This window comes from Eschrichtius robustus, chromosome 11, assembly GCF_028021215.1.
Source record: "Eschrichtius robustus isolate mEscRob2 chromosome 11, mEscRob2.pri, whole genome shotgun sequence".
Lineage (NCBI taxonomy): Eukaryota > Metazoa > Chordata > Mammalia > Artiodactyla > Eschrichtiidae > Eschrichtius > Eschrichtius robustus.
The window spans coordinates 58,630,288-58,646,816 of NC_090834.1; the positions used below are offsets into that span (position 1 = coordinate 58,630,288).

The window sequence follows — 16,529 nt, forward strand, 5'->3', positions numbered from 1 at the left end:
TGGTACGTGCTATTTTGTTTTATTGGTGAAATAATTCATCACTGCTTCCTGAGAGGCTCAAACAGGATCACCGGCCAGATTCCGAAGAGAAACTGTTTGGAAACAAGTTAGGACAAAATGAAAGAAGATAAAATTTTTCCATGTTATCCCTGAAAAAGAATGAAAAAGAACCCATGGGCTATGACTACATTGGTTTGCTAGTGGTTGTCCTGGTATTAATAACCCGAGCAGAGCATATTCTTTCTAGGTCTACACCAGATCTCAGAAACTATTTTTATTTAATTTATTTAAATATATTAAGCATCTACTTTGTCAAGCATAGAGCTGGGCATTTAAATCATCTCAGATCTTTAAAATAACTCTGCAATGTAGCTATTAACAGCTCCATTTTACTATTGAAGAAACTAAGGCTTAAAGAAAAGAGACTTGCCCAAGGTCATAGAGCAGTAAGTGGAAGACTTAAGATTCAAGAGCATCTGGTCCCAAGGCCTGTACTCTCTCTGCTACCTCTCCACCCCACCCCCTTCTTCCACCTCCATCCCATCCTCCCATTACCTCCGTCCTCCACACACACACACACCCTAGGAAGTGGACTTACCTTCACCTTTGGCCTGTATCTCAGGTAAAGTGTTCTTGTATATAAACTGAAAGAAAAGGGGAGGGGGAAAGCTTTTCAGACAAATTTTTTAAAAATTGAAGTATAGTTGATTTACAATACTGTGTTAGTTTCAGGTGTACAGCAAAGTGATTCAGATATATATAGTTATATATATATATATATATATATATATTCTTTTTCAGATTCTTTTCCATTATAGGTTATTATAAGATACTGAATATAGTTCCCTGTGCTATATAGTAGATCCTTGTTGTTTACCTATTTTATATATAGTAGTGTGTATCTGTTAATCCCAAACTCCTAATTTATCCCTCCCTCCCCACCCCCTTTCCCCTTTGGAAACCATAAGTTTGTTTTCTATATCTGTGAGTCTATTTCTGTTTTGTAAATAAGTTCAGACAAGTTTTTAAATTCATGCAAACTGGCTTACTGACAAATTTAACCACAGTGCCTCTGTATATACAAAGAAAAAGCAACACTGACAAATAAACTTTGTTCATTTAGCAACCGTTTTTTGAGGACCTACTCTATGCAGAACAGTTGGCAAGATCCTAAGGAAGACAGAAATGATCAACTCTCAGACTGTAACCTCAGGATGTTTGTAGTTTAGTAGGGAGCATTCTGCTCATGTTTGATGTGATTCATGTCATGATTGCCAGTTTCATCTCTGAAGATATATGGTAGTAAGAATTAAGATAGAGTATTCCTAGAATATTTTAGAAACGGTTATACCAGCTCTATCAGGATTACAATACAGGTATGAAATAACCAGGAAGGTATCACTTCTTCAGAGAATCCTTTAAAATGAGTCACCTCTAAAGATGAGATCAGATTCTGGGCTTCCCTAGTGGCACAGTGGTTAAGAATCTGCCTGCCAATGCATGGGACACGGGTTCAAGCTCTGGTCCGGGAAGAACCCACATGCCGCGGAGCAACTAAGCCCGTGCGCTACAACGACTGAGCCTGCACTCTAGAGCCTGCAAGCCACAACTACTGAAGCCCACGCACCTAGAGCCCGTGCTCTGCAACATGAGAAGCCACCGCAATGAGAAGCCTGTGCACTGTAACGAAGAGTAGCCCCTGCTCGCTGCAACTAGAGAAAGCCCGCGTGCAGCAACAAAGACCCAATGCAGCCAAAAATAAATAAATAAATTTATTAAAAAAAAAAAAAAGATGAGATCAGATTCTAATATATCAGTCCGTACAGCAAAAATAAAGTTAAATTTATCTCTGAAAAATTTATTAAACTGTCCATAACTTAACAGCATACACAGTTTATATATAGTACACGATTTAAGTGTATTTGAATAGTAATATACAGTATAAGAACATATGCAAAACATAATTTTATAGCATGAAAAATTTTCTCCTTTAAATAAGAGAATGAAAAAGAGCACGTATTTTTTTTAATTAATTAATTATTTTATTTATTTTTGGCTGTGTTGGGTCTTCGTTTCTGTGAGTGGGCTTTCTCTAGTTGCGGCAAGCGGGAGCCACTCTTCATCGCAGTGCACGGGCCCCTCACTATCGCGGCCTCTCTTGTTGCGGAGCACAGGCTCCAGATGCACAGGCTCAGTAGTTGTGGCTCACGGGCCCAGTTGCTCCGCGGCATGTGGGATCTTCCCAGACCAGGGCTCGAACCCGTGTCCCCTGCATTGGCAGGCAGATTCTCAACCACTGCGCCACCAGGGAAGCCCCGAGCACGTATTTTTGAATTTGAGTAATTTAGTGTGGCTGTGATGCCATTCTAATGTACCCAAAACCGGAACTATAAAGAGAAGCATCATATATTATGAATACCTTACTGTCTTAGAATATAATCTTACTCTGACAATTTTTCAGATGTTAATCTCTAAAAGAAAGTTGCCATGTTTTCTCTTCTCTTTAGTGAAGAGTCCTGGACTGGGGCACAGAAGCCCTGGATTCCAACCCTTGTTGTCACCTCCACCGCTCCCAACTATTTGTTAAGTACCTACAACATGGGGGCAAGCACTGGACCCAGAGCTTTATACACACTTCATTCTTAAACTACCCTACTAGGTAGGTATTATTATTCCTGTTTTGCATATGAGAAAGTCTCAAAAAAGGTCAAATATTTCATTCAAGGTGCTACAGCTAGTAAATGCTAGAAGCAGGATTGAATTCAGGTGCTGTCTAATCATTATCCAATATATTCTACTCCAACTAGCCAGTGACCTTGAGTGTCACTTCTCTCTGGGCCCCAGTTTCCTTCACCATCAAATTAAGAAGTTATATTAGTTGATTTCTAAGGTCTTGATTGGTTTGGGGAGACAGAAAACCCTGGGCTCAAATCCAGGCAATAACACTAAGATCATGCGTGAGGCACCTGACTTCTCTGAGCCCGTCTTTCCTCAAGTGTAAAACAGGACCATCACGAGTATTAAAGGAATAATATATATCAAGCCCAGATGAGGCTATGAGCTGAAAATTCAAACTTTTTATTGTGGAAAATTTCAAACATAAACAAAAATACCTGTCACATAAATTTGTTAAAAATACCTCCTTATCTTCCTTATATTTGCAGCATCTGTGGTGATGTTTCTTGTTGCATTTCTGATAGTGGTTATTTATGCTTTTCCCCCTTTATGTTTTAGTCTCACCAGATGGGTCAGCTGTTAAGTTAATGTATCTCAGCTCCAAATCCACTCTTCTATATTCCATCCTGTTTGTGATGCAGGAGATGAGACTACAAACTACATTCCTGCCTTGCCAGATGCTCCCTAATAGGCTCTGCTAATTAGGGCATTTGAAAGAGACTGAAAAGCTGGAGGAGAAAGAAAGGACTTTTCATTTTTGTTTCATTTTTATCAGGGGCCACTGGCTTGTGGTTCTTGTGAACAGCATCCCAACAACACTCCATCACTATGGCAGCAACAGTTTCTTCCTGTAGCAGCAGTACCCTTTTTTTTTTAATACATTTATTTATTTTTATTTTATTTTTGGCTGCATTGGGTCTTTGCTGCTGCACGTGGGCTTTCTCTAGTTGCGGCGAGCGGGGGCTACTCTTCGTTGCGGCGCATGGGCTTCTCATTGCGGGGGCTTCTCTTGTTGTGGAGCATGGGCTCTAGGCACAGGGGCTTCAGCAGTTGTGGCATGCAGGCTCAGCAGTTGTGGCTCACGGGCTCTAGAGTGCAGGCTCAGTAGCTGTGGCGCACGGGCTTAGTTGCTCCATGGCATGTGGGATCTTCCCAGACCAGGGCTTGAACCCGTGTCCCCTGCATTGGCAGGTGGATTCTTAACCACTGTGCCACCAGGGGAGCCCAGCAGTACCCTTCTTAAGAGTCCTGGGTCTCAGCCCCATGGGGTCTTTCCTCTGAGCTCAGATACCAGCTCCAGCTGAACAGAGCCTCCTGTTCAGACATGAGTTTGGAGCCCCCAAATTCTTCAATACTCCTCCTGTCAAGAGATAGACTCTATGACTTTGAGCAATGGAGTATGGTGAGAGTGATACAATTTGAGTTGAGACTAGGTTATAAAAGGCCCCACTGCTTCCACCTGGTTCTCTAGAGATGCTCCCTCTGAGGGAAGCCATCTGTCAGGTAAGAAGTATTCATTGCTGTATTATATTACACTGCAGTTATGTCCTTGGGACTTCGTGGGCAGTATTAAAGTGCCAAGTTTTTAATTCTTGGGTTTGCTTTATAGTTATTTTTGTTTCTCCTTTTCTATCATTTGTCAGTTTCCCCAAGCATTTCCTCCCATGACCCTCCCTCTTAAATAGTTATTTCTAATATGCTATGGGCTGAGAATCCAAATAATCAATGCAGTAAGAAGTGGCAAAAAATAAAACAATTATACTTAGAGCCAGAGTTTAAAGAACTCTTCCATGATTAATAACCTTGAGCTCTTCACAGTATGAATTCAGTGATTCTTATTTAGTTGCCCAGAAGTTCTTTTTATATCATTCTCAAGTAGTTAAATTCAGGTTGCCTAAATAAGTTGATCTCTAGACAGGTGAGATGCAAATGTTTTAAAAGGTATTCTAAAAATTTCACTTGAGTAAATTTTCACATTGGTTCAAAGGAAAATTTTCTTTCCCTTTCTATAAATATTTCAGCTCTCTCAATTCTTGAGTGAATTTGAGATTAAACATAGACTGATCCCCTGGCAAAGAGATCAATATGTACACATTCATTCATTAAATCATTTAACAATATATACTGAGTGCTTACTATGTGACAGGCATTGATTTAAGCACTTGGGAGAGTAGCAGTGAATAAGATAAAGTCCTTGCTCTCAAGAAACTTACAGTCTAGTTGGGGGAGGTAAACAAGTAAACACATGACTGGTTATAAATGTCGTGAAGAAAAATAAGGCTTGGTAAGGGGAGAGAGTGATACAGATGTATTATTTGAGCAGGGTGATCAGAGAGAATTCTGATTCCATTTTTGCTATAAATGGCTGACCTCCAACGAATTCTTGAATTTATTTATTTTATTTATTTTTTGGCTGTGTTGGGTCTTCATTGCTGCGTGCGGGCTTTCTCTAGTTGAGGTGAGTGGGGGCCACTCCTCGCTGCGGTGCATGGGCTTCTCGTTGTGGTGGCTTCTCCTGTTGTGGAGCATGGGCTCTAGGCACGTGGTCTTCAGTAGTTGTGGCACATGGGCTCAGTAGCTGTGGCGCACAGGCTTAGTTGCTCTGTGGCATGTGGGATCTTCCCGGACCAGGGCTTGAACCCATGACCCCTGCATTGGTAGGCAGATTCTTAACCACTGTGCCACCAGAGAAGCCCCAACAAGTTCTTTATTAGGGGAACAAGGAAAGAAAAGTGGCAACCAATTTATTTCAGGGAAGGAGACAAATTAAGTTGGGGACTTCAGATACTCATGCTTTCCCAGTCCCCAGTCGGGGGATCTGGCTGCTATTTTCCCCTTAAATTTGTTCTCTATACACAAAGATATGATGATCAACAAGAAATGGAAATGTTTATATCCTACTTGCACTAAAAAAGGAGATGAATGATCTACTTAAAATGTAGATCATGTGCCAGAGGTCGGTTACTAGAGCTGTCACCCTTTAAAGATGAGAAAACAGAGCTTCAGAGAGAGTAAGGGACTTGCTTAAGATCACCCGGTGGCAGAGGCAAAGCTGGAACATAAGTTTCTGATTCTGTCTGTGACATTTTATATTTACACCGTTCTATCTGAAGAGTAGAGAAAGAAACACTCCAATACTAGGCTAAAAAAGTCTCTATTTCCTACCTGAAAAGGATGTGAAGATAAGAACCAAGGCCAGTTAAAATATGCCACCATGCATGAAACTGTGTGGTAACAGCTATGATAGGTGGCACCTTCTTTCGAAAGTTCCTGTGTAGAGAGGGGGGGAAATATGCATGTCAATTATTTTTTATATTTAACAACTATTTCTGACAGTCTTAGAGCATTTTGAAATTTTGAAATGTCATTCTCAAACATGGCAATTATTTAATTTCCTTATGTCTGCTGTAGTCTGCTGTATTGTTTTCCAAAGTGTATTTTGAGGAACAGTATTCAAGTTCCATGAAGAAATGACTCTTTGGTCAAAATAAATGTAGGAATAGTACATAGTTTATTGCCCTCTTGGAGATTTGTAATGCATATTAACAAATTATAGGCTTTAAAAAGTCCTACCGTAACTAAACAGGTTATCTTCATTTTTTTCAGGTTAACCTACTAATACATGGAACCCTTCTTTCAGGTAATATCTTATTAGCACCTTATGGAACAAGTGTTTCCTGGAAAAACACTTTGGGAAACACTGGTCAACTTAGCTATTCACTCAAGAAACTAGACACGAGCTTTTTCTATGCCCTATGTACAACTATCATTTCAGAAGAGCACCAAACAGTCTATAAAGTCCTTTTGCATTTATAATATTATTTCACTTCATAGTGAGTCTTTGAGGTGGCTTTATAAGCTTTGCTTTGAAGATGAGGAAACTAAAATGCAGAGAGATTACTGAGTTGCCCAAGTCACTCAGCTAGTGGTACAGCTGAGTCTCAAATTATAGATCTTTTGATTAAGTGTGTATCATATTAATATTCTCATTTATTAGAGGGGGGAAATTCAGTGTGAAACACCAAATTATTTTCTAGATATCCCCACAAATTTTGCGGACATCTCTAAGAACCTACTTTATTTCTTAGTAGAAACAGAGGATCTCACCCAGAGGATGACGACTTACCGTTGCGTTGTAAAAGCCCCAGTTGGGGTTCTGATGGATATTATGGATGGATGATATTCAGAACCACTCACTTAGATCTTAGTTTTTTAAGCAAGATGTATTATTTGTTTGTGTGCATTTAAAGTCTACATTTCAAACATATGCAAAAGTAGGCAAAATAATAATGTACCCATTACCCAGCTTCAACAATTATAATTTATGGCCAATCTTGTATCATCTAAACTTCTCCCCTCCCATATTATTTTGAAGCAAATCTCAGATATTGTTATCATTTTACACATGCAAACATTTGCAAAAGTAGGCAAAATAATAATGTACCCATTACCCAGCTTCAACAATTATAATTTATGGTCAATCTTGTATCATCTAAACTTCTCCCCTCCCATATTATTTTGAAGCAAATCCCCGATATTGTTATCATTTTACCTCTAAATATTTCAGTATATATCTCTAAAAGGTTAAAACTTCTTTAAAACGTAACTATAATACCATTTTCACACCTAAAAGATTAACAATAATCCCTTAACATCATTAGATATTTGACTACTGATCATAAGCTTTTTTTTTTTTTAAACACTTTGTTTGTTTGAATCAAGATCCAAAAAAAAGTAATTACATTGAGTTTGGTTGATAATATCTCTTAAGTCTCTTTTAATCTTACGTTCCTCCTCCCTTTTTTACCCCCTCTGCAATTTATTTGCTGAAGAGACTAGGTCATTCATTCTATAGATTTCCCACAGTTTGAATTTTGCTGATTGCCTTTCTGTGGTGCTATTCAATACATTCCTCTGTTGTCTATGATTATGCAAAACTGTTAAGTCAGAATTTTGAGTTGGAAGGATCCACTAGTTTAACCTACTTAACATGTTCATTTTATGGAAACTGAGGCCCAGACAGACAGTGTCTTAGGTGACAGACTAGAGTCCAGAGACCCAAGATTCAAATTCCAGTGAATATATAATTGCTGAAAAGGTAGTAAAAAGGAATACTTGCCTTTCTTAGAAAATAACATTAAGCATATTAAAGTACAAAATTATATACACGTATTTCATATGCTTATTACAAATCATTCCTATTTCTTATTTCTTCAGTAAAGCAGATTAGGCAGATTTCAAAGCCCTAGTCAATATTTGATTAACTGTATAGTACTGCAATGCACACACAAAAAATCCCTACAGATGTTATGGAATATTCTTAGGTCCAAATTTTTAGGTAATTTAAACAAGCATTCCCAGAATTTAGCTTTATTGTGCTATATGTATATTTTTAATTTCAATGATGGCAAAAGTTCACTTCAGTGCACTAATAATTCTATATGCCTATGAAATGGTCTGCTTAATAGATTCCAAAAATATTTTTCAGAGATTGAAAATATATCTTACCTCAGTGAATCACAAAAGATGTTATCTATGTTCCATAATAAAAATCCCAATAAAAATACACCCAAGGATGTATAACCCAGTCCTCTAAGCCATGGATAAACCCTGTGGGTAAAAAAAACAGCAAAATGAAATTTTGTCAAGTCATGTCATGATGAGAGCTTGAAGTCATCACTGTCATGAGAGGAAAAGGTTTTCATAAGTATTAAAAGCAAACTTATCTATTAAATTCTCTAATACATTTGCCTATTAGCCATTAAAAGGTACTAAGAAAAAAATGTGCCACTAAGTGTATCAAGAGAGTAATCTGAAAGTACCCAGTAACTTTATCAGTCACTTGGAAGAGGCAGAGCGGTGGTGGAATAGAAAGAACATTAATTGAGTCATTTGCTGTGTCAGGCACTACAGTATATTAGATACACACAATATATATACATAAACACACACATATGAATACAACCTTCAAATAAACTCTGTGAGGCAGGTATTACTCTTTTTGCTTCGCTGATGAGGGAACTGAAGCTTGGTGAGTTATCCAAAATAACAAGTATAGCTAACATATTTTTTACAGCTTTATCCATCACCTCCAAAAGCTTAGTTTATATATTTTTTAGAATGTTATATACATGGAATAATACAGTATGTTCTCTTTGTTACATGGCTTCTTTCATTTGGCATAATTATTCTGAAATTCATCCATGTTGTTATGTGTATCAATACTCATTTCCTTTTACTGCTGAGCAGTATGCCACTATATGGATATACCACATTTGTTTATCTGTCCAAGTGTTGGTGGACATTTGTGTTGTTTCGTTTTTTGCTATGACAAATAAAGCAGCTATGAACATTCATAAATAAGTCTTTGTATGGACATATACTTTCATTTCTCTTGGGTAAAAAGCTAGGAGGAGAGCTGAATTGTCTGGCAGGTGAATGTTAAACTTAAGACAGCTAAACTGTTTTACTAAGTGATTGTATCATTTTACATTCCCACCAGCAGGGTAGGAGTGTTTTTTGTTCTACATCCTCACTAACACTTGCTATGACATCAGTCTTTTTCATTTCAGTTGCCTCAGTAGGTGTATAGAGGTATCACGTTGTGGTTTTAATTTTTATTTCCTTAATGATTGCTACTGAGCATCTTTTCATATGTTTATTTGCCATCCCTGTATCTTCTTTGATATGGTGTTTGTTGAATCTTTACCCATTAAAAAAAGTGTTATTTGCCTTCTTATTATTGAGTTGTAAGAGTTCTTTATATATTCTAATTGTAAGTCCTTTGCTGGACATATATTTTGCAAACATTTTCTCCAAGTCTGTGACTTGCCTTTCATTTTCTTTTTTTTGGATTCTTAAAAAAAAATTTTTTTTAATTGAATTATAGCTGATTTACAATGTTCTGTTAGTTTCTGGTGTACAGCAAAGTGATTCAGTTATATATATATATTATATATATATACTTTTTCATATTCTTTTCCATTATGGTTTTTTTGTGATGTGTTAATGTAGGTTTATTTTATTTTTATTTTTTGAATTTTTTTTTAATACAGCAGGTTCTTATTAGTTATCTATTTTATACATATTAGTGTATATATGTCAATCCCAATCTCCCAATTCATCACACCACCACCATCACCACCCCCACTTTGCCCCCCTGGTGTCCATACATTTGTTCTCTACATCTGTGTCTCTATTTCTGTCTTGCAAACCAGTTCATCTGTACCATTTTTCTAGATTCCACATATATGCATTAATATATGATATTCATTTTTCTCATTCTGACTTCACTCTGTATGATAGCCTCTAGGTCCATCCACGTCTCTACAAATGACCCAATTTCGTTCCTTTTTATGGCTGAGTAATATTCCATTGTATATATGTACCACATCTTCTTTATCCATTCATCTGTCGATGGGCATTTAGGTTGCTTCCATGACCTGGCTATTGTAAATAGTGCTGCAGTGAACATTGGGGTGCATGTGTCTTTTTGAATTATAGTTTTCTCTGGGTATATGCCCAGTAGTGGGATTGCTGGGTCATATGGTAATTCTATTTTTAGTTTTTTAAGGAACCTCCATACTGATCTTCATAGTGGTTGTATCAATTTACATTCCCACCAACAGTGCAAGAGGGTTCCCTTTTCTCCACACCCTCTCCAGCATTTGTTGTGTGTAGATTTTCTGATGATGCCCATTCTAACTGGTGTGAGGTGATACCTCATTGTAGTTTTGATTTGCATTTCTCTATTAGTGATGTTGAACAGCTTTTCATGTGCCTCTTGGCCATCTGTATGTCTTCTTTGGAGAAATGTCTATTTAGGTCTTCTGCCAATTGTTTGATTGGGTTTTATTAATATTGAGCTGTGGGTTTCCCTGGTGGCGCAGTGGTTAAGAGTCCACCTGCAAATGCAGGGGACATGGGTTCGAGCCCTGGTCCGGGAAGATCCCACATGCTGCGGAGCAACTAAGCCCGTGTGCCACAACTACTGAGCCTGCGCTCTAGAACCTGTGAGCCACAACTACTGAGCCCACGTGCCACAACTACTGAAGCCTGTGCACCTAGAGCCCGTGCTCTGCAACGAGAAGCCCGTGCACAGCAACGAAGACCCAATGCAGCCAAAAATAAAAATAAATATGTAAATAAATTTATTAAAAAAATATATTGAGCTGCATGAGCTGTTTATATATTTTGGAGATTAATCCTTTGTCCATTGATTTGTTTGCAAATATTTTCTCCCGTTCTGAGGGTTGTATTTTCGTCTTGTTTATAGTTTCCTTTGCTGTGCAAAAGCTTTTAAGTTTCATTAGGTCCCATTTGTTTTTGTTTTTATTTCCATTGTTCTAGGAGGTGGGTCAAAAAAGATCTTGCTGTGATTTATGTCAAAGAGTGTTCTTTCTATGTTTTCCTCTTAGAGTTTTACAGTGTCTGGTCTTACAGTTAGGTCTTTAATCCATTTTGAGTTTATTTTTGTGTATGGTGTTAGGGAGTGTTCTAATTTCATTCTTTTACATGTAGCTGTCCAGTTTTCCAAGCACCACTTATTGAAGAGACTGTCTTTTCTCCATTGTGTATTCTTGCCTCCTTTGTCATAGATTAGTTGACCATAGGTGCATGAGTTTATCTCTGGGCTTTCTATCCTGTTCCATTGATCTATATTTCTGTTTTTGTGCCAGTAAGATATTGTCTTAATTACTGTAGTTTTGTAGTATAGTCTGAAGTCAGGGAGTCTGATTCCTCCAGCTCCATTTTTCTCCCTCAAGATTGCTTTGGTTACTTGGGGTCGTTTGTGTCTCCATACAGATTTTAAGATTTTTTGTTCTAGTTCTGTAAAAATGCCATTGGTAATTTGATAGAGATTGCGTTGATCCATTATGGTTTATTACAGGATATTGAATATAGTTCCCTGTGCTATACAGTAGGACCTTGTTGTTTATCCATTCTATATATAATTGTTTGCATCCACTAATCCCAAACTCCCAATCCTTTCCCCACCCCCAACCCCCGCCCTTGTTAACCACAGGTCTGTTCTCTACATCTGTGAGTCTGTTTCTGTTCTGTAGATAAGCCTCTTTGTTGCTCTTTTTCAAAATTGTTTTGGCTCTTCTAGGTCCTTTGCATTCCATGTAAATTTCATAAATTGTTTCTCAATTTTTACCAAAAAGCCTGCAGAGATTTTGATTGTGATTGCATTGAACCTATAGATCAATTTGGAGAGAACTGACATCTTAATAACACTGAAGTTTTCTAACCCATGCAAATGATACATCTATTTATTTAGGGCTTCTTTAATTTTGCTCAGCAAAAAACTGTTCTCCACAATTTCTAACATACAGAGCTTGCATATATTTGCTAAATTTAATCCTTAAACATTTGATTTTTTTTTTTAAAGGAACCAGTTGGTAAGTTGTTTTTTTTTTTTAATAGTTGATCACTGTAGTTTTTAAATTTTTATTTATCTATCCATCTATCTATCTATTTATTTATTTATTTATGGCTGTGTTGGGTCCTCGTTTCTGTGCGAAGGCCCTCTCCAGTTGCGGCAAGTGGGGGCCACTCTTCATCGTGGTGCGCGGGCCTCTCACTATCGCGGCCTCTCTTGTTGCAGAGCACAGGCTCCAGACGTGCAGGCTCAGCAATTGTGGCTCATGGGCCTAGTTGCTCTGTGGCATGTGGGATCTTCCCAGACCAGGGCTCGAACCCGTGTCTCCTGCATTGGCAGGCAGATTCTCAACCACTGTGCCACCAGGGAAGCCCTGATGTTTTTTGATGGTACTGTAAATTGTACTTTCAAAAATTTCACTTTCCAATTGTTTGGTGCTAGTACATAGAAATATGATTTTTGAATACTGACTTGAATCTCGTGACCTTGCTGAATTCCACGTATTGCTTCTAGTAGTTTTTTGGTACCTGTTCTGTGGTATTTTCTGTACACGAGCATGTCATTTGCAAACACTATGTTGGACAGGACTTCCACCAGTGTAGTGTTGAACAGAAGTGGTGACAATGGATATCCTTGTTTTTTTCTTGATTTTAAAGGTAACTTTTAAAAACATTTCATGACTAAATGTGTTAGATGCTGTAGTTTACAGGTTGAGAAAGTTTCCTTCTATTGAGTTTGTAAAGGGTTTTATTTTGTTTATGTGGTTTATTTAGATCATAAATAGCAGCTGAATTTTTCAGAATGCTTTCTCTGAATCTATTGCTATCATCATGTAGTTTTTATATTTTGTTATTTTAACTATAAGTATTTGCATCTAAACAAATGAAAGGGGTGATTAACTTAAAAATCATCAGGAAAGCACAAACCTGGCTGTGCATGAAAAGGACATTATTGCCACTGTTTGATGAAGGTTCTCAGAGATGAGCTTAAGAGAGTCATAGTATGCCTTCAGCTTTTCTGAGTTTATCATTGCCCCATTTGAGGGAGGCAAGAATGAGTCCCAGGAAGCACAGAGTTCAGCATAGTGAAGGCATTTGGCAGATCTGCAGTGTGGGCCGGCCAGGTGCTGAGATGTGACAGGGATATGATCAGTGGGGGTGGGATACTCTCTATTTTCTCCTTCTAAGCTTACTTACCAGGGCCAATCTTCAGCTCTCAGAAGTAGTTCAAAGCAAAATTCTTCTGTGGGGTGAAATGAATGTCTTTGGTTATCCAGGTAGCAGGGCACGTGAGAGAGAGCAAGAACTTCATCAGCACATGGTCCATGCAAGCTAAGTACAGATAAGATTCTGGGGACAGACTACCTATATACTATCAGGTCAAGAGTAGTATAATACAGAATGCCCTCAACATATATGTGTCTGGAGTCACACTGCTTCATTCTGGACTGGCTGCCTGTCTAGTGTACTGCTATCATCTGAAAAACCCCTTCGCTTCGCCTTCACCTTGGCAATTGCCTTCACCTCTCTCTGTGTTGGATTTCCTATGTCTTGCATCCTATGTCTTCCTCCTTTTTGGTTTTCTCTCTCATTTTGGTCAAACACATCCTTCAACAGGTTCCTGAGCAATAGTTTATGGAATATAAGTTTTTTTGAGAACTTGAATGTATGAAAATGTATTTTGTCACCATATTTTATCGACAGTTTGGCTAGATTATTAGCCTATAATTCTGGCTTCCAGTTTTGCTTTGGTAAGTCCAAAACCATTCTGATCCCTGATCCTTTGTGTGTATATCTGCCTTCTAACTCTATAAACTTGTAGAACTGTCCTTGTCTGTAATTCTGAAACTGGCATGGGTCTATTTCCACCCACTATGCTTAGTACCCAGTGGGTTCTTTCAATCTAATAACTCATATATTTCAATTGTAGGATATTTTCTTGAATTATTTTGGTGATGATTTCCTCCCTTCCATTTTCTCTGCACAGTACCCCCTCCCCCTTTTTTATGTTGGTCCTTCTATTCCGGCTCAGTAATAATTCCATTGAGTCCCTTCTATTCTCCATTTCTTTCTCATAATTCTGATGGCCCCCAGGGTGTGGTCCATGAACTTAAGGAAACACTTGCTATTTGGCCACAGCAGTGGTGGTGAGTGGGCCCAAGGTCCTGAGGCCCCAAGCTGTCCTGTTTACTCTGGACCATACCATGGGTTTAGTGTCTCTCCTGTGGTAGATGCTTGCTGGTGAATAGGGGGTGATGGACCATAAGACAATAACAATGTATGTTCAGGAGAAAGAATTCCAGTGCCTTCTTTAACTATATCTTTCAAACCCCTCATTTCAGCTTTTCATTTTATCATATTTTTAATATCCTCTTTGGGGGGATTCTCTGAATGTTCCTTTTTTATAGCATCTTACTCTTGATTCATAGATACAGTATATATCTAGGAATATTAATGAATTATAATATTTGCTGTCATTTTGTTGTTTTTGAAGTTTCTTCACGCAAAATTTGTTTACTCTAAGCTGATTTATTCCCTTATTATTTGTTTTGGCCTCTTTCATATTGAATGCATTCATCATATGTCTGGCACTGTCTCCTCATTCTTAAAGAGTAGAAAACTAAAAAGGTGATCACAAGCTCTAAGCATATGATTGAGGGCTTTAGACTAGTAACCTTCACCATAGGGTTATTTTTCTGGGCCAATTGTCAGGGAACCCCCAATATCATCAGGTCTTTTAGGTTGCTCATATTCTCTATAAGAAGATTCTTTCAATATTCTGCCTAGATGTCTTTGCATTCAGCATTCATAAAGCATGCATAAGGTCACCCAATTTACCTGATTTCAGTACAGTATTTGCATGCTCAATTGTGCCTAGCAAAATTCAATCTAGAGATACTGTTCACCCTTTCCAGAGAATAAACCTGCAGACTTCTGCAGTTGCTCCATGGCATGCAGCTGGGTGACAGAGCCTAAGCAATTAACAGTTTCTTAAAGCTTTTAACCAAACCTCTTTATTTGAGACGCCTCTTCCATCTCCTTTGCCAAACTGCCTGTTGCTGCTAATGCCTGATACTCGAGAATCAATTCTCTGATGTAAACTGGAGGTTCTTGACTTAGAATTTGGCTTTCTTGGGTTAGTTAAGGCAGTTAGCAGTAACCCATTTACTTTCTAGCTTCTAAAATTTTATTGAGTCTTCTCCTTGTGGGTTTATGCTTTATAAATAAATTCCTTTGTTGTAGTCTTAGGGCTTCAGAAAGGAACAAAATTAGATACCTGTTGATCTTCAACATTGTACCTATTTTTTTTCATTAATTTCTGCCTTTTATCAGTATCATTCTTCATTTCTCATTGGGTTTATTCTATTCATCTGTTTTCTAATTACTCAAGTTGAATACTTAGTTCGTTATTCTTCAGCCTATTTCTAATGTAAACATTTAATGTAAACATTTCCCTCTAAGAACCACTTTAGCTACATCTTACTTTGGTTTATAGTATTTTCATTATGATTCCATTCTAAGTATTTCAATATTTCTATTATGATTTCTTTTTTAACTCATATTTACAAGTGTAGTTTTAAGTTTCCCAATATATGGGCTATTTTGACTAATCCTGTTTTGTTTTAACTAATAGTCAGAGAACATGCTATGCATGTTCTTTAAAATTTGTTGAACTTTGCTTCAAAGCTAGTATTGGCAGATTTAATAATTACTCCATGTGTGGTTGAGAAGATCATGTATCCTTTAATTGTTGAGTATATTAAATCATTTTGTTATGTTACTCAAATTTTATCAATCTTATTCATATTTTTTGTGCTGAGTTACTGTGTTAAAATACCTCATCATGATAGAGTAGTTACATATCTCTCCTTTGTAATTCTGTCAATTTTTGTTTAAAATTTTCCATACAAGTTTAGAGTTGTCTTTTTTTGGGGTGTGGTAAATTGAATCTTATAATAACAATGTAATGAACACACTTGTTATGAATAATGCCTTAAATTTCTTTGTTATTAAAATAGCTAGTCCAGCCTTCTTTTAGTCAATACTTGTATGGCATGTATCTTTTTGTATCTTTTTCTTTCAAAATTACTATGTATTTATGTTTTAACCATGTTTCTTATGAACAGTAGATACCTGGATTTTTCCCCATTTGAGTCTTTGTCTTTTAATTGCTTAGCTCTGTTCATTTATATTTACTGTGACTACTGATATATTTTGAATTATTTCTACCCCTTCATTTTTTGCTTTGTATTTGTCCTCACTTTTCTCTGCTTCCCTTTTCCCCCTTCTCCTGATTTCTTTTGGATTCGGTTTTTATAATCCCATTTACTCCTTCATGTTTTTGTAACTGAAATTGTGAAATCAATGACTGTTTTTAGTGGTTACCAAAAAAGCACATGTAAAATCCAAAATTAATCACTGAATGTACCCTAACCCCAAATAAGAAAGACCTTAGGAACTATGGACTA

The 16,529-nt window shown here is 37.4% G+C and overlaps 1 protein-coding gene across 2 annotated transcripts in view; it reads right to left on the minus strand.

Annotated features, from left to right (window-relative positions):
* Positions 1 to 16,529, minus strand: part of ACER3 (alkaline ceramidase 3) — a 180,538-nt gene continuing 164,009 nt past the window's right edge. For both annotated transcript variants that reach the window (XM_068556194.1, XM_068556195.1), the window contains 4 exons: positions 8,185 to 8,286; positions 5,842 to 5,946; positions 599 to 644; positions 1 to 92 (listed from right to left, as the gene is read on the minus strand). In XM_068556194.1, the coding sequence (XP_068412295.1) occupies positions 39 to 92; positions 599 to 644; positions 5,842 to 5,946; positions 8,185 to 8,286 (307 nt within the window). In that variant the 3' untranslated portion in view covers positions 1 to 38. The remainder of the gene's footprint in view (positions 93 to 598; positions 645 to 5,841; positions 5,947 to 8,184; positions 8,287 to 16,529) is intronic.